The sequence below is a fragment of the Elephantulus edwardii genome, unplaced genomic scaffold (assembly GCF_000299155.1).
Source record: "Elephantulus edwardii isolate Elephantulus edwardi_28Jun2011 unplaced genomic scaffold, EleEdw1.0 scaffold00005, whole genome shotgun sequence".
NCBI lineage: Eukaryota > Metazoa > Chordata > Mammalia > Macroscelidea > Macroscelididae > Elephantulus > Elephantulus edwardii.
Genome location: NW_006399755.1, coordinates 80,258 through 97,963, shown reverse-complemented (window position 1 = coordinate 97,963; position 17,706 = coordinate 80,258). Strand labels below are relative to the sequence as shown.

The 17,706-nt window shown below is 48.7% G+C and overlaps 1 protein-coding gene across 1 annotated transcript; it reads left to right on the top strand.

Annotated features, from left to right (window-relative positions):
* The first annotated feature begins 10,596 nt into the window (after positions 1-10,596).
* On the top strand, positions 10,597-17,479 carry TAL1 (T-cell acute lymphocytic leukemia 1). The gene is made up of 3 exons (XM_006879647.1): positions 10,597-11,033; positions 12,242-12,336; positions 17,025-17,479. Exons 1-3 carry the CDS (start codon positions 10,597-10,599, stop codon positions 17,477-17,479), a joined length of 987 nt encoding a protein of 328 aa, XP_006879709.1.
* The last annotated feature ends 227 nt before the right edge of the window (positions 17,480-17,706 follow it).

Genomic DNA, 17,706 nt, shown 5'->3' with positions numbered 1-17,706 from the left:
CACCACTATCTGGCCCAGTAAAGGAGCCAGAGATCCAGGGCTTCCCACTCTTCTTCACCTTCCCTGCCTCCAAACCCAAGCCTTACAAACCTGGTTTCATGCTAAATACATGCCATCTTCACTCACCTTTTGCCATCTCTCCTGCCAGCATCCCAGTTCAAGCTCCAATAGCCTTTCCTCAATACCATCAACCCAGAACTGACCCAGAGCTGACCTTGATGCAATTATTCACACAGAGACTGGTCATCTTTCTCCTACAGAGTAGCTGGTGGATTTGAACCACACACCTTTGGACAACTTCTTACTACTAAGCCATCAGAGCTCCCTTGGATCAATGTATTAATTTCCAAACTGGTGTCTCAGCATCCTACACACACACACACACACACACACACACACACACACACACACACACGCGCGCCTGCGCCGCTCCCAATACTGCAGTCAGAGAAGTCTTTTAAAATGCAAATTTAGTCCTATATAGACTATTTTGCCCTCAAGCCAACCAAGTAAAAAGGTTCAAAACATTCTTACAATGGTTCACAGCTTTGCTCTATGCTGGACTCTTTTCTGTTCTCATAAACCTGTCATCCTTCAGCTCTAGCACATGGGGCAGCTGATCCCTCAGACCACCTGCAAGGCCTTTTAATTTTATCCACCAACCTGCCAAGCTCCAATTCTAGATCTCATTCCAGACATCACATTCTCAAGGAAAATTCCCTAACTGGGCTCTTGATATGTGAATGAGTGTCATTTTACAGGGGCTCAAAAACAGTCAAACTCATTTGAGTTGGAAGCAACGCATAGTTGAGAAAAAGTGTGTTTTCAGATGCTGTAAATCAGAAGGGAGGAGATTGTCCATCCTTCTGCAGAGCAGCTGGGGCTAGGAGATGAGAAGCAAGTTACCAGAAGGGGCAGACATGAACTTCAAATTAAGAAGTTTCTATTAAGCAATGCAAAGGCAATGGGATCAGAGCAAGGAGACAACAAAGTCACCCGGGATGATACAAGGAGGTTCCTGGAAGTAAGAGGCAGAAAGATTGGGTCTTGAAGGATGGTTGGATTTTGCATGTGGGAAGAGAAGGGAAATAAGGTATAAGAACCAGTAGAAGCTAGCACACAATGAAGAGAAAGTGCTATGTGACTTGGGAGTAGACAGACAGGAGGAGGGGGAATGGGTCTGGAAAGAACATGGAAGCCTCTCCTAGGTATCTTGCTAAGCAGTTGATGTGACTGGGCCAGCGGAGGCCTCCTGCCAAGTCCAGCAGTAGGTCTCTTTTTTTAAAAAAAATTATTTATTAATTTTAATGAAAGTTTACAGAGACTTAGGATTTCCAGTCAGTCTTTCTCTTGTGTAGGGTTCTGTGAATGTTACTTGTCTCTATATGGCTCAGACTGGGAGCCACGTAGGCTTAGTCCTTAACTAGGACTCAGTCTGTGACCACACTAGGGACCTTTCCCAATTCTCAGACTCCAAATGGAGCTCAAAATAGAGACGCTGGAAGCAATATGGCATGGTGAGCAGAGTTTAAGGCTGGGATCATGCACCTTGGTTTCAGGACCTGGCTTTTCCTTTGGTTCACTGCAGGACTTTAGTCACGTTGCTTCTGCCCGTGCCATATTTCCTTCTCAATAGTGCTAACTGGAACTATTATACGGGAGCCCATAGTGTGGTCTCAGTCTTTGGTGCAGTACCACAGAAATCAAATGCTCTCTCCCTTGTTATGTTTTACCTCCCACTCCACCTTTAAACGGTCATTTATTTAACCTTCATTAAATTATTATCTCCCTACTTTTCAGATCAGAAAATTGAGGTTCAAGCTAAGTGATTTGAAAGATTTTATTATTTATTAGAGTTTGTTTTTATTTCTTTTCCACAACATACGCTGTTGTAATCAGTTTTAAGAATTATAACAAATTAAAAAATAACCGCACATTTATAAAAAATTGTTGCATGTTCTTTTTTACCCTCTTTATGTCTTTTATAAAGAACACTGAATTATATCAAACTCTTTTGATGACTGAATTTTAGGAAGAATACTAATACTCCTAAAATGCTTGTTGAGATTAAGCAACTGTTCACAAAAGACTTTGTTATTCTGGAACTCTCCTTTGTAATTTATTAAGCTTAAGTATAAATATGGAATTAAGTATACATATGGAATAAATTGTACTGCTAACTCTAAAGGTACACCTCTCTGACAGTTTGAATTCACCAGCAGCTCCAGACAAGAGTCTTATAACAAAAGTTTACAGAATACTCCTGGGCTTCCACAAGAAAAAGACTGATAATCCAATTACAAAATGAGCAAAAGACATGGAAAGAATTTTCACAGAGGAAGATATTCAAATGGCAAACAGACACATGAAGAAGTGCTCCAAATCACTGGCAATAAGAGAGATGTAGATCAAAACCACAATGAGGTACCATCTCACTCCAGTAACAGTGGCAAAGTTCAGCAGGACAGCAAGTAATAAATGTTGGAGAAATTGTGGCAAGAAAAGAACTCTTATACATTGTTGGTGGGATTGTAAAATAGTACAACAATTATGGAAGGCAGTTTGGTGCTTCCTCAAAAAGCTGAACATAGAAATTCCATATGACCCAGCTATTCCACTACTTGGAGTATAACCTGAGAAAATAAGAACTGAGAAGCAAACTGAGATTTGTACACCAATGTTCATAGCAGCATTATTCACCATTGTAAGAACATGGAAACAGACCAAATGTCCAACCACAAATGAAGGTTTAAGAAATTATGGTACAGTCACACAATGGAATACTATGCAACACTCAGGAGCAATGATTTTGTAAATTACTACCTAACTAGGGAGGGACTGGAGAGCATTATGCTGAGTGAACTAACTCAGTCCCACAAGTAAGATTCAAACGGGTACTATTTCCATTATACAACAAAAGTATGAGCCCAGATACCCTTTATGGGCTGCACTCACTCCTCACTGAACTCAGATTCCTAGGCAATAGTTCCGATCTTGGTCCCTCCAATGAATTGAACCTAAATCTTTTAACCCCACCATCAGCTCTAGAGTCCAGTGGCCCTCCTTCCTCAGTGGACCTGCCACCACTCACTTGTTAGGTACTACGGAAATGACCGTGACTCACAGTGAACAACACATCTGAACCTTGCCCTATCTTGTACCATCCTCATGATTGTGCAGACTTGGGCTCAGACTCGAGCCTATTCTTACAGTCACTGCATCAGCTTATCTTCACTCACCTTCTACCTTGCCCAGCATGATGTCTTTTTCCAAGGACTGGTCCCTCCTGACAACATGCCCAATGTAGGTGAGATGAAGTCTCACTATTCATGCCTCTCTGGAGTGCTCTGGTTACGGTTTCTCCAGGACATACTTGTTTGTTCTTTTGGCAGTCCATGGGATATTCAGTACTCTTCTCCAACATCACATTTTAAAGGCATTGATTCTTCTTTGGTCTCATGTCCAATTTTCAGATGTATAAGGTGCAACTGAAAAGATCTTGGCTTTCGAAAGACCTTTGACAGCAGCAGATTTCCCGATATAACATGGTTTTTTTATTTCTTGACTGCTGCTAATGTGGAGGCTGAGTGTGGATGCAAGCAAAATGAAGTCCTTTGAGCCCTTAATTCAGGTCTTGGTCCCCATAATGTGTTCAAGCTTGATCTTTTAACCGCATTCTCATTTCCTCTCCTGTGAGGGTTTGCCTTTCTTCATCAATGGACTGCTGCCAAATTTGCCATCACTCACTAGCTCTATTGGGAAAGTTAATTTTATTCTCTGTGACTCAAATTTTCTCAAATGTAAATTGAGGTGTTAATAGCATCTACTTCATAAGAATATGCATAGACATTTAATGAGTTAGTATTTGTCAAGAGGTTAAAATAGCATTTCAGCAAGATTGGAATGTTTCTTACAAATGAGGAAGAGTGTTCACAAACTTTAGGTTCAGCCTGAAATCCAGAAGAAGATATCTTAATATTTCCATTTACACCATTTCCTCCCCCAGTCCCCATACACTGGAGCCAAGTCGACTCCATCTTAGAGAAGAAAAGGACCAAAGATGAAGGGAGGAAGTCTCAGGAGCTTGTTCCAGTTTCTAGCATAAGGCAAACTGTCCATTGAAACCAGGGTGTCTGGGGCACTGGTGAAAGAATGAATGCTGAGAGGTTTAGCAAGCGATGGTTTAAAGGCCAGAACAAAGTGTTGGGACTTGGGAAGAGAATCGCTGATGGAAACGTGTCTGGAAGGCCAAGAGAATGAAGACTGTAGGGAGCGGGGCTCCCAAGAGGCCTCAGCATTAGAAATGGGGCTGGACCCGCTAGTCCTAGACAGAGTGCTCGCCCCCCCCCCCCATTCCGGAGCCTGTCCCAGCGCCGCGCAACCAGTCCCTGCTCCCTTCGGCGAAATTGCCAAATTAAAATGAATCATTTGGCCCATAATGGCCGAGGCGCTTATCAGGGGCGGGCGGACCTGCGGCAGCGCCTTATCTCTGCTGCGCACACGGCCTGGCGCGCCCCCGCCCATGCTAACGAGGCCGGGAACGTGAGCGGGATTAGAGCGCGTCGTGCCCGAGCCGGGGCGGGAGCGTGGGGCGCGGGGGCGGGCGCGGGGGCCGGGCCTTGGCGCTGCGGACCCGGCCGCAAAATGGCCACACGCGGCCCCCCGCACCCGCAAAACGTGAGCACTGCGGCCTGTTTCAGGGGCAAGGCCACCCTCGCCTTCCCACATGGCATGCTTCGCCCCTTTCCCCTGGCGTCTATCCAGGGGGGCCTTTTCCACGACGCCCCCGCCCTTGCCGCCGCCACCCCTCCCGCCTCGAAGACTCTCTTCCTTCCTTCCCCTTTTTCCTTACGCAATATACAGAAATGCGCGAGGCGGTGGTTGGTTTTCATTTCTTCTTGGTGGTGGTGTGCATGCGGTGGGATTGTGGGAGTGCGTGGCTGCGAGCTGTGGCGGTGCTGACTGTCCCCGAGGGAGGACTTCCTGGCGCTCGGTTGTGTGTCCGCGTGTGATGGTGTCTGCGCTCTTTGGGTGTGCAGTTGGGAACTCTTCGACGAGTTCTTGGCGTTCCCTTCGTTGTACAGAATTACCCTTGTCTTTTCTAAGGGCGTCTGGTTTTGTCTGTTCGGCTCCCAGCCGGGCCTGGTGGCTTTGCCATTGTGTTTGGATGGTTTTGTCGTTGTGTCGGGCGTGTGTGGTTGGGTTGTGTGGCCGTGAGCAATTGCGATTGAATGGATTTTATGGTGTCACGTTGGACAGTGTGTGGGGATGACCATGTCGGCTTGTGAGTCCGTGTTGGGTCGTGTCTGCTTTGCTCTTTCCGTCGTGTGTGGTCCTGGCTGCACTGGGCTGGGTGTCTGTGCGTCTGTGTTCTTTCGAGGTGCTTTTGCAAATCGTCGGGGTGGGGGAGGGGAGGGAGGGCCGAGTGGGAGATCCGGGAGCTGGTGGGATGGCGGCGTGGGGGCGGGGATCGGGATTTCACATTTTATTCCAAATTATGATGTATTCGGGAACCAGTGGTGGCGTGGATGGGCGGACAGAGCCTGGTTGGCGGCTCTTCTGTCCAGAGGCCAGTTTTGCACCTTGGTGTTTGGCGTCTCGCGGGAGAGCCGGAGGTTCTTCCAGCCGCGAAGCTGAGCAGCGCGGGTCGAGGCCGGCGCCTTCGAGCCGGGCCCGGGGCTTCTGCTCCTGCCCCACGCCGGCTTCATCCTTTTCTGGTCAGTTTCGTGGGGGCGAGGGACGAGGTTCCTAGGAGGACAATAGGCGCTTTCTTCAGGCCGCTCGGGTGGGGATCCCCGGGATCGTCTAAAGGAGCATTTTTTCTAGTGGTCTGGGAGGAAGGCCCTTTCAACGCGGGGACAGGTGCCCATCGCGATGACCGGGTGACTTGCCGACGAGTCCCAGTCGGTGCTGCTGCCATAGCTCGAGAAGAAAGGATTTTATTTTGCAAATTGTGGTTGTTTATGTTGTTTTCATTCTCATCAGCGTCATCATTAGCATCCTAGTTTAATGAACATAATCATCCAGGATCGAAGTGGCTAGCTATAGAGGGAGAACGAACAAAGCAACGCGGGTTACCCCCGCCCCCCAGTTGGCTGTTTCTAAAATTGTTAGGTTTGGGAGGGAGAAAACATGGAGATAGGGACTGACAGAGGCTTATCCATAAAGGGAAAATTAACCCTGAACACACACACCAACTGTGGTGGACGGCCCCTTCCCGACCACAATTTGGATTCAGAGGAGAAAGACAGTCCTCCGTCTTGGATTGATAAGTAGGGAATAATTGTTTCTATATTTTAACCAGGTCCAGGCAAAAAGAAGGAGGGCCCCGCAAATACCCAAGAGTGCGATGTTGTTGTTGTTGTTATGTGCCCGTCGAGTCGTTTGCGACTCATAGCGACCCCAAGAATGCGATACATAAATTTTATTATTTGTGCAAAATAAATGAAAAGAACCCTCCGAGGGTGGGAAAACGGCAAACTATATCTCGTTAACACCCTCTGATGCAGTGTTGGGTTTCTTTTTTATACCTTCTTTTGCCTTATTTATTGTTGCAACGGATTCTTAGAATTCACCCCTACTCTGCCGATGCAAACACCAAATAAACAAAAATCATTGTGCCCAGGGATGATGTAGGGGAAGGTGGGGGATTTCATTCCCTCTTTTTCCTTGCTCTTCTTTCTCTCCCCCTTTTTTTACCTGTAGCAAGAAAAGACAGTGCTAAGCAGATTAGACACCCCCGTCCCCGCCCCGCTCCCGCTGCTCTGACTCCATTCCTGCGGGGAAAGAACCGCTCTGGGAGTTGGGTTCTGGTTTCGTTTTGGGCTGAAGCGGGAGGTGGGGGGGGGTGTCTTGAAGAGAATTGGGGGACCTTGAGGTTTTGCCCTACGCACCCACACCCAGGCTCTGAAGACTCCATTTGTCTTTTTCTGACACACATCCCCCTACCCACTCGCCAGGCCCCGGATGACCCCCTCGCTTTGTGGCCGAAGCCGGGTTCCGGACCAACCGCATAGATACGTCCTGCTTGGAAAACAAACGGCCTCCCTGAACCGGACAGCTCCGGGTTGCAGGGTCTGAAAAAACTCCAGGAAGCCTCCCCAGAGGGGTGGTGGTTCGTGGACTAAATAGTTCTTCCTGATTGGTCAGGTGTAGGGTTCTTTTTTGGGGAGGAGGTACCCCTGGTGGCTCCAAACACCTGCAGGCTAGAGTTGGAAAGCTGGTGATGGGTGGGGGCATGAGGTAATTCCCAGCCATTGACCCCCATTTCTCTCTTCCTCCCCCTCTCCCCTTCTCTCCCTCTCCCTTCCACCCCCATCTTTCCTGGAAACTCGCTTTGGGCGCGGCAGACCGCACTGGACCGCACCGCGGCCTAACTGCCAGCCTTGGGCGAGAGAGAGAGAAAGCAAAAAGCCAAAGCCGAAAAGCGCGTCCACGTCTCCACTTGGATCCCTGGCCCTCTACGAGGGGAGAGCAGAGACTCTATTTAGAAGGGCCGGTGCTACTAAATATGCCCCAGGTGAGTTTTGGTGGGGAGGATGTGGGTGGGCGTAGTGTCCCGGGAGGCTTTGGGTCCAGATTGGCAGCACGGAAGAGGCCAGTTTAGATTTCAGGGGAGGGGAGGATGAGGCTGGGGCTGGGGGCTCTGACCCTACCGCTGCCTGCTCTGGCCTCCATCAGGCCCTTTCCTTTTTTCTGGACGTGGTAAAATCAGCTGGTTGTATTTAGGCCCCCAGGGCGCCCCCATCGGTGCCGGGTTCTGTGGACGTTTTAAAAGACCGGGAACTTTGGGGCGGCTATATCCGGGCTGTGCAGGCTGAGCCTGGGGCTTCGGCAGGAAGAAGGCCGCAGCCATCCTGGCGGGGCAGAGCTGGCCTCTGGTGGGCCCTGACCGGGGCCTGAGGCCTAGGGCGGGGCCGCGCTGGAACTCCCCGCTACCCCGTTGCAGCCTGGAAAATGGTTCTGTTCACCGGAGGGCATTCGTGCAAGCCTGAGGGTCTCCCAGGAGATCGTGTGGATGTGGGTGCTGAGAGGTACCTGAGAGGAGGCCTGGTCTACGTGCCAACCCAAAGCTCTGCCAGAGTGTTTTCATACAAGAATTCTCTGCATCGAGTACCCCAGACCCACTGCCTACTCCTAGGAACGTTAGGACCCCAGGTCTTGTTGTGGCGCACACAGAAACGAAGTGGCCTGTCTACAAGTATAAGGTCTGCTGAACCGGGGAGCTGGGTCTTCGCGGCACAAAGACAGAGGCGCTGTGATAGTTAAATATATAGTGAGATTCCTTCAGAAGCCTTTCCATACTACCTCCCAATTAAAACCAAACTAAAACCATATAGGCTTTCCTTTCAGTAATTTTAATTTAAGTGGTAAAGTTTAGGTGCCAACCATAGGTGCTTCTGAGTGTTTTGATGACTTTAGGACCTGGTGTTATGGACCCCAGGGCAGAGGTCGGGGTGTGTGGGAGAGTCCTGGTTACAGAGGAGTCCTTTTGGTTTACCTCAAGTCAGGAAAGGGTGGACAGTGGTAAGTCACTGTCCCTAGAGATCACTATGTTTCTCACAGGGAGTTAGGCAAAAAAAAAAAAAAAAAATTAAAAAAAAATATATATTTAAAGATGTCTGGAGAGGGCATTTGGTTAACTCATCTGGAATAATACACTGTCCTCATCCTGTAGGAACCCATTTCGATGGCAAGAATTGCATGTTAATCAGAGAGTATAAATGTGTCATAAGGGGAATGAGTTTGAGCTCAGTCCAGCAATTGCTGTGAACACTGTGTCACTTGTTTAAAAGCTGAGGCAGAGAGACATGTCGCTTTGGTGCCTTGATAAAGTGAGGTAGGGAGCTGGCAAGTTGAAATTTGTGTATTTATTTGATAAGGGACTGGTGGATTTCACCATCTTAAGGAACCTGAATTCTCTTAGGTGCTTTTCCTGTGGCAGGCTGTCTTAGCCATGGAAAGCCTTTTCAGGCTGTTAGCTTTCTGTGAATACAGATCTACTGTCTCTACTATGACCATAAATTCCCTCCAGTGAAGCATCGCTGACCCACTGCCTTTGTAGCTGAGGCACAGCAGACCCCAGAGGGTTTTGTCATTTCTAGTTGGAGCCCACCGGCTGGCAGATCTGAATTGGCTGGGTATCATCTGAATTGGAATTCCCCCATTGGTTTGAGTGTCTGGTTGCAATTCAGTTGCACTCTCCACGAAGGTCTAGCCTCCCTTCTACAGCCTCCCTTCTACAGACTGCGACTCACAGCAGAGCAATAGCAGAATGGGAGCTCAGTGGCTCTGGTTAAATGCTCCCTGCTTAGGGCTACACTGATTGTTGCTTGTTTTGGGATTTATAATATCCCATTTCTATAGCATTGAGAGCCTTTTTCTCCATATGTAGATATAAAAATAAAAACAATATATTAAAGCAATATACATATAATAACTATGTTAAAATTGTGTCTGTTAAAACGGTCTATGTTGTTTGGAGTGGGATTGAAGTTTCAGTCTGTCTCTATCCCCTGTATGCTCCTTGTGACCTGGAATGAGGGTGTCCCCTCCCTAAGTCTTGCCTTTGATAATTAAGAATGAGCAGCACTTTTAACTGCACAAACGAAATATTCTTCCCATTTTCCAGAAGAAGTCACCAAGAACTGGAACGGGTACATAGGCTTTCCAGACACCCCAGTGGGCTTGTGAAATGCTGCCCAGACCCTGGGATTAAAGGAGCACCCTTAGAGCGGTGCAGTACAGCTTGAGCCAGGCAGTCCTTCTAGACGGAGCATTACTTTTAAGTAATAGCTGGAGTGTAGGGAAGGAAGGTTCTTCCTCCCTTCTTCACCTCACATGTTCGGGTCTGGGTGGAAGTGGCACTGAGTACACGTGGATTTGCTTAGTGTAGGGACACACTCTCCAGTCCGCAGGATGAAAATGCACATGGTGAGAGACAAGAGTTGGTTCTTGAGGATAATTCATTGCCTCCTCTTCCAGACTGGCTCCTGTGGTCTCTGTTCTCCAATAGCTTGCTTGAGTCCTCGAGAGGGTTTCTGGGTGTATATGAGCCAGTACTGAGGGTGGGGGGGATTATTGCTAAGAGGGGATAGGAGGTTCGAAAAATATCCCACCCCTGTCCGCCCCGCCCGATTCTCCGCCCTAAACCATAAGCGGGGCGGGAAGAGCGCCGTGGGGGTTTGTGTTCCCTCCTCTTCCCTTGCGGCCAGAGAAGGGGGGACCGGGTGATTATTCTTTCTCTTTCTCTCGACATTTCCTTCCTCCTTCCACGCCTTCTGTTTTTCTTTCGATGGCTCCATTCGCTTTCTTTAAATGTCCGTCTTTCTCTGTCTTTTTGGCCCTCTCAGGCTCCATCTCCCAGGACCCCCATCCTCCCTCGGCTCCCAACCCTGAGACCCCTAGACGCTCCCACCCTGGCCCCACCCTGCCTTCAGGCCCCTGGGCGAGCGAGTGTCCACGTGTCCCTGAGTTGTCCTCCCCTTCCAGCGTTTTGGGGCGTGAGTGACTCTCTGGACCTTTGCCCTGTACCCCACGCCCATGGCTCCGGGACGGCTGTATGAACGAGTGCCCCCTTGTCTATCTGTCTGCAGGATGACGGAGCGGCCGCCGAGCGAGGCGGCACACAGTGACCCCCCGCTAGAGGGACGGGACGCGGCCGAGGCCCGCATGGCCCCCCCGCACCTGGTCCTGCTCAACGGCGTCGCCAAGGAAACGAGCCGCGCGGTCCCCACGGAGCCCCCGGTCATCGAGCTGGGCTCTCGTGGCCCGGGGGGCGGCCCCGCTGCTGGGGGCGGCGCCGCGCGAGACTTAAAGGGTCGGGACGCGGCCGCGGCCGACGCGCGCCATCGAGTGCCGACCACCGAGCTGTGCAGACCTCCAGGCCCTGCGCCCGCGCCCTCCTCGGCCCCCGCGGAGCTGCCCGGAGACGGCCGCATGGTGCAGCTGAGCCCGCCCGCGCTGGCGGCCCCTGCCGCCCCGGGCCGCGCGCTGCTCTACAGCCTCAGCCAGCCGCTCGCCTCGCTCAGCAGGTCAGCGCGCTTCGCCTTCCCGCAGGAGTGGGAGCGCAGAGAGGGAGGAGAAACCTTCTATGAGCGAGAGCCCCGGCTTAAGAGAGAGAGAGGGCAGAGGGGGCAGATATGATGAAGACGCCCTGTGACTGTGTGATATGGCCGCGGGTGTGTAAGCTGAGGAGAGGGTATGCCTGCCTTTATGTGCTGCAGTGTGCCCGCGTGTGAGTTAGATGGATAGTGTGCAGTGTGGTGAGGAGAGAGATAGGACAGAGCCTGGGAGTGTGTGTCCCAGGAAACAGTATGTCCGAATGTGCACTACTGTGAGTAAACGTAGTATTTGCTGCTAGTGGGTGTGAAGTTACCAAGGAAGATCCAGGTCTCTGTGGAAAAGGAGGAAATAATGATTTGAGGGCGGCATGCACACCCTCATCTAATCTGCTGGAGACCCCTATTCTCAGGGTGGACCTGGTTCTTCTGCTATCCAGAAGTCCCTTTCTGCCCCTAATTTAGAGCTCTGACCTGGTCCTGTTCCCTCCTTACTATAGAAGTTCATGTTTCTGCTGGGGCAGTTTTGGTGGTGGAGAGGCCAAGGCAGTGCTGGGATAGATATGGGACAGAAAAATGAGGTAGAGAGGATAGGACCAGCCAGGGAGTCAGGGAGAGAGTTGGAGAAAAAAGCCATAGAGAGCGCAGAGTGGGAGATTACTGACAATCTACTCAACCTTCTCTTCTTCTCAGAGAGAAGAGCCCACCAAGGTCAGGGTCTTGAGTAGGTGTCACATATAGATGATTGGGTGTGCAAGTCAGGAGTGATGAGTCAGGACTTCCCGTGTTCTGTGCTCATGGTTCCCACCTTGCCAAGGAGAAGGGGCAGGCAGTAGGGAGTGTGTTTTTTTTTTTATGATGCTGGAGTCCTTATTATCAATCAGGACAGGAAGGCCACATCTACTTTAATTCTTTGGGAGGGGGCAGTGGAGGTTTCCATGTGGACTGTGGACTTGTGTCTGGGGGAGGGAGTGTGCCTGTCCATGTGGGGCGTGTGTGTGTGTGTGTGTGTGTGTGTGTGTGTGTGTTTAGTTTTTGCTGTCTGTAATTAAAGTGATAAGGGACTGGAATGACTCTTGTATTTTCTATGGAAGGGTGTTCATGTGGGGAGGACCACTAAGAGCTTCTTTCTGTCCTCTCTCTACATATGATCTTGTGATCTGACCTGATCCTTTCCACAGCGGGTTCTTTGGAGAGCCTGATGCCTTCCCTATGTTTGCCACCAACAACCGCATGAAGAGGAGACCCTCTCCCTATGAGATGGAGATTACTGATGGTGAGTCTGCCCCACCTTCCCCTGGATATACCCAGGAGAGCTGTACTTTGGTGCCTCCAGATAGCTGGATGAACCCACTTTGGGAAGCTACAACACTCCTCACTCTGCAAGTGATCTGGAATAGGAGGACATCAAGGTTGGAAGTGAAAAGCCACACACATAGTTCTAGGAGGAAAGGACATAAGCAAGAGGAATGTAATTTTGCTTAGCCTCTGGTCTCATTTCTAGTCCCAACTCTGGGCTCCATTCTTACAATTTGTTAAGGGTTTGGAAGGAGAAAGACAAAAGCATCTCATGACTCAACTCACTGAACCTCAAGGATTGCCTGCTCCTTTTTACAATTTTTTCTCTGGTCTTTGTTGGAGTCTGACATCTGTCTGTTCCCTGCTTGAACTCCTGTTCCCTGTTTCACATTGTGGGTGAAGACCTACCTGTCACTTCTACCCTCATCCTAGCTCCCATGAAGTAGAGATGAGGGGTCCAGCACTGCTATTGTGAAATTCCTGAATACTCTGTGCCCCCAAGTTGGAGCAATACCTAGAATGAGTGGTAAATTTGGAAACATCCTTGAGCTCTTTTTGTGTGACTTGTTGTAGTAGATGGGGCCCAGCACTAGGGGGCAGGAAGAGCTAGCTCGTTATTGCTGAAAGACTGGGCAAATCCTTGGAGCCCTAGGGACACAGGCTACCTGAGTCCTTGAACCAGGCTGAGACTTATGCATGGGGCCAGTGTGGGTGGGATATGGTGTCTGCCGAGTGTGACATTTTGGAGGGCTGCTGTCTGTGGTGTTCTGGAGCCTGGACAATAGAGTGGAGTTCTTTCTGAATGACCCAACATGCCTGGGCCATTTAGGGTGTAGAACCAAGAGGGAATGTTTGAAGGGTATCGGTGCTTCTAGATTAGGGAGAGGTCCATCAGTCTAGGAAGATGGGTGTAGCCAAACAGAAAGTGGGCAGGAGCAGCTCTGAAGTTCCCCAGGAAAGAAACATTTTTCTACAGGACAGGGGAATTGAAAAAATTAGTCACTCTTTTTTTGGTACATGTAAAGAATAGATAAAGGGGAGATATGGCGGAAGGGTCAAGTGTAAGGAAGCAATTACCCGTAAATATGACAAGTATTTGCTGAGCACCTCCTTGTAGAGGTAGGAGGACACTAAGGGATGGGCAGATTTAGGAACTTAAAGGTGCAGGAAGACAGGTAGTTCCCTGGGAGAGAGGGAGAGATTGAACTGTGGGTGAAAGGGATGGTTTAGAGTAGCAGCAGCATGTGCCTTTGGGACTTTGAAGTTAGACATTGAACAGAAAAGAATCCTTGGACATAGAACTGAGAATATTTAGTCAGATTTTGATGTGGATTCTGCTTACTGAACTTTTCTGGGCCTCACTTGCCTCATTTGTAAAACCAGAAGTTTGCTGACAGGGTTCTAGGAGGTAAAGTGCTTTTAGGTTCTAACTCAGGGAAGGTGCTAAAGAAATGAGAATGTTCATCCCTCCTGTCCCCCTTTTTTGTGTGTCAGGAAGATATAGATGTGTTTTGGGTACAATTAAGTCTCTCTCTATTAGAGACTTAACAATGAGGATCTTATCTGACTTATTGATGACTTTATTCCTCATCCCCAGCACAGAACTGGTCACAGAGGTCTACAAGAAATTGTTTAGTTTAGGGTGAGGGCAGAGAAACAGCTAATAGCAATCATTGATACCATTTACTGAGCACTTGCTATGCACCATGGACTTTCTGTGTTTGAGTTTTAGTTACATCTCACCACAGGCCCATGAGACAAATAACTGTCATTGTTTCCATTTTATATATGAAGAAATTGAGACTCAGAGAAGTTAAGGAGCCTGCACAAGAATACACGGCTGAGTCTTAGACCTTGCCTATAGCATTTCTGAGTCTTGACCACCTTTTCCGCCTCCTAGAGTCTATCTAACTTTTTGATGACAGTGGTAATCATACTCTTGACCTTCCCCCAATCCAGGGACCCCTTCAAGACTACCAGCAGTAGCTGGGGCACAGTACAAGGAATGATCCTCTCTGCATCCTAGCCAAGGGAATTCCTCCATCTGACCTGGAGGCCAGAGAAAACCAGTGTGCTGTTTTCTCTGAGGCAGCATGGCTGGCAGGTATTCCCACCCCACCCACCCTGCATTGGCTTTGGCCTCTGGCAAAGCATCAAGTTGTCTGAGTCCTATGAGGTTTGAAAAGATAGCTTCACTGGCACTGTGGGGAGGGGACAAGTGAAACTCTCTGAGAAAATACAATTTCTGTGTTGTTGTTTTGTACTGTCAAGTCAGTTCTCACTTATAGCACCTCCATGTGACAGAGTAGACCTTATAGGAGAGAGATACTCAAGAAGTGTTGGCATGAATCAACTGTGTCACAGGACTGACCACTGAAGCACAGTCTGCCTCTGTTTTAGCCGCAGTCTCTCTAACTATAACACAAGTGTAGGGACTTAGACAGCGTCTTTGCTCCTCTGCCCCTCTACCTTGGGTTTCCATGTGTGAACTCTGTTTCTAGGAGTTGCTGAGAGATGGCTCACAGGCAGATATCCCAGGACTAGCTGTGCGCTCAGTGTGTGGAACTTATATGGTGTCAGTGTTGGAGAGGGGCTATATCACCTCAGTATAGGAGCTCAGGAGGTCTAGCAGGGTCTTCTGTCTCCTGGTTTTGGTCAGGCATACTTTAGGCTCTGTACAAGTGCTGGTGTCTGTTCTGTAGTCTTAGTATAGAACGCTAGTGAATGTTGGTCCTCTCTGTAATCACTGAGTGGTAGAGAGAGCAGACTCTAGGGCAGCAATTAGAAGCCTGCCTAGTATTTCAGGCCATGGTTGTGCAGAACTAATTCTGTGCTCTTCTTCTGGAGGAAAAAAGTCTGCAGGAGAAATCTTTTCCCCTCTGGTTTCTGCCTTCTCCTTCATTCCTTACCTTCTGCCACAGCAAGTCAGTCAATAAATATGACTAAGCTCCTGTTCTGCTTTCCTGCACTCTTAAAATAAGATCCTATGGCTTACTGCACCTTGATCTGGGTCTTGGATCTTGACCTTGCTGACTTTGATCTTCTGTATGCTGGTCTAGCTAGCAAGCCTTTCTGGCAAAATGTGTATGTGTGATTTTCCACCTTAGAGTCTTTGCACATGCATTTGTTTAAGCGTTCTACTATTTCACTTACTTTTCATGACTAGTTCTTTCAACAAAATACTCTTCATTGGTGTTGAATTGGAACTGACTTAACTGCCCCTCCAGCAAGCTTTTAGGTTTTCAGGGGCTATAAATTGCATAGGAGGGAATTGCCCATCTTTTACAAAGCAGCTGCTAGATTCAGGTTACCTGCTTCTGAGTTGGCATCACAATTCCAATGATTGTTGTTCATTGCTTTTGAGTTGGAGTTGACTCATAGCTGGCCCTCAAGGGGGGTTTCAGAAGCTGTAAATTACAGGAGAGAAGATTGCCAGTCTTTCTCCCAGGAAGCAGCTGGTGGATTTGGGTTGCCCTGTCAACCCAAAGGCACATGCTTTGAATCTGCCAGCTGCTTCATGGGAGAAAAATGGGCAGTCTCCTCCTATGTGATTATAAAACCCACTGTAGGCATCAGCTATGAGTCAATTTTGACTTAACAGCAATGAGTTGACTCTCTACTGACTAGGTTCTTATAAATGGCACCCTCTCAAAAAAGGCCTTTCGAGCCATGTTAGCCCCTTTTGTGTGTGTATGTGCGCATGTTTTTAAAATGTGTTAAAAAATGAATTTGATTTTTATTTACCTGATACTTGTTCATCCTCATTGAACAGATTCTCCCACCTGCCGTCCTCATTACAGTGTAACCTCCATAAAGGCAGGGCCCCCGGTGGCTAGTGTTCACTCTGTTCATCAGTGTCTGCCGTCATGCCTGCTTGTTAGTAAACATCTCTGTGGATAATGACAGCTAGCATTTACTGAGTCTTTAATCTGAGTCACATATTAAATTTAAGAAACTTTTACTTTTAAACTTAAACTTTACTTTTGACAACATTATGTCTTGAATTACTAGTTTTGTCTCTGTTTTTCATATGACGAAACTAAGCTCCAGAGTGTTTAAGTAAGTTGCCCATCATCACTCAGCTAAGGTGTAATAGGAATCAGATTCAGGAAGCCTGACTCCACACTCCATCTTCCTAACTTGTATACTCTGTGGGCTCCTGGTGTGAGATAATAAATGATTGAACTACTTGGTCCCTATTCTCAAATATCTTTCAGTTCAAAGGACAAATATAATCTAGAGTGGTGGAAATAAAGAGATTTTAGGATTTCAGTGACCACTCCAAGCAGTCTATAGAGCTTGGAGGAAGATCTCAGAGAGGAGTAAACATGGGAATCAGATTCTGAAGTAGAGTTTTTAAAGTAAGGGAGAAGGTGGCATTCTAACTATCTGAAGTTCCCCAGTGGAGCCTTTGTCGTTTGGTTTTTTGTTTTTTTTTTTTTTACTTTTTAATTTTATTATTTTTTGTGTGTGTGTACCGTCAAATCAAATCTGACTGATACAGGAGGAGACTGCTCCTCCTTCTCCAGCAGAGCATCTGGTGGTTTTGAACCGTGCACTTCTGGGATTGCAGTGCAGCTGGAGCCTTTGTCTTTTTTCATGCAGTTTTCCTTTTAGGTATCACCGGCCCACCCTGTTAACTCTCATCCTCCTCTTATCCCCCAGGTCCCCACACCAAAGTCGTGCGGCGCATCTTCACCAATAGCCGAGAGCGGTGGCGGCAGCAGAATGTGAACGGGGCCTTTGCTGAACTCCGCAAGCTGATCCCCACACATCCCCCAGACAAGAAGCTCAGCAAGAATGAAATCCTCCGCCTGGCCATGAAATACATCAACTTCCTGGCCAAGCTGCTTAATGATCAGGAAGAAGAGGGCACCCAGCGGGCCAAGCCTGGCAAGGACCCAGTGGTTGTGGCTGGTGGAGGTGGGGGTGGAGGAGGGGGTGGTGCACCCCCGGATGACCTACTGCAGGATGTGCTGTCTCCCAATTCCAGCTGTGGCAGTTCCCTAGATGGGGCAGCCAGTCCAGACAGCTACACAGAGGAGCCAGCGCCCAAGCACACAGCCCACAGCCTCCACCCTGCCATTCTGCCTGCCTCTGATGGAGCTGGTCCACGGTGATGGGTTCAGGGCCACCTGGGACCAACCAGGAGGGTGCCCTTAGGCCACTGGGATGGCAGGCTTCAGGGCATATGGGGCAAGCCTTGGACAACTCTGAAATGGGCAATGGACTTCATGAGCTTTCCTTGATGTCTGAACTTTGGGAAGCCCTGACTTACCCCAGGGCTGGCTGTTCTGTTTTCTACCCTATTAGGAGAACAGACAAATGGAGCAAAGTGGTAGGTACT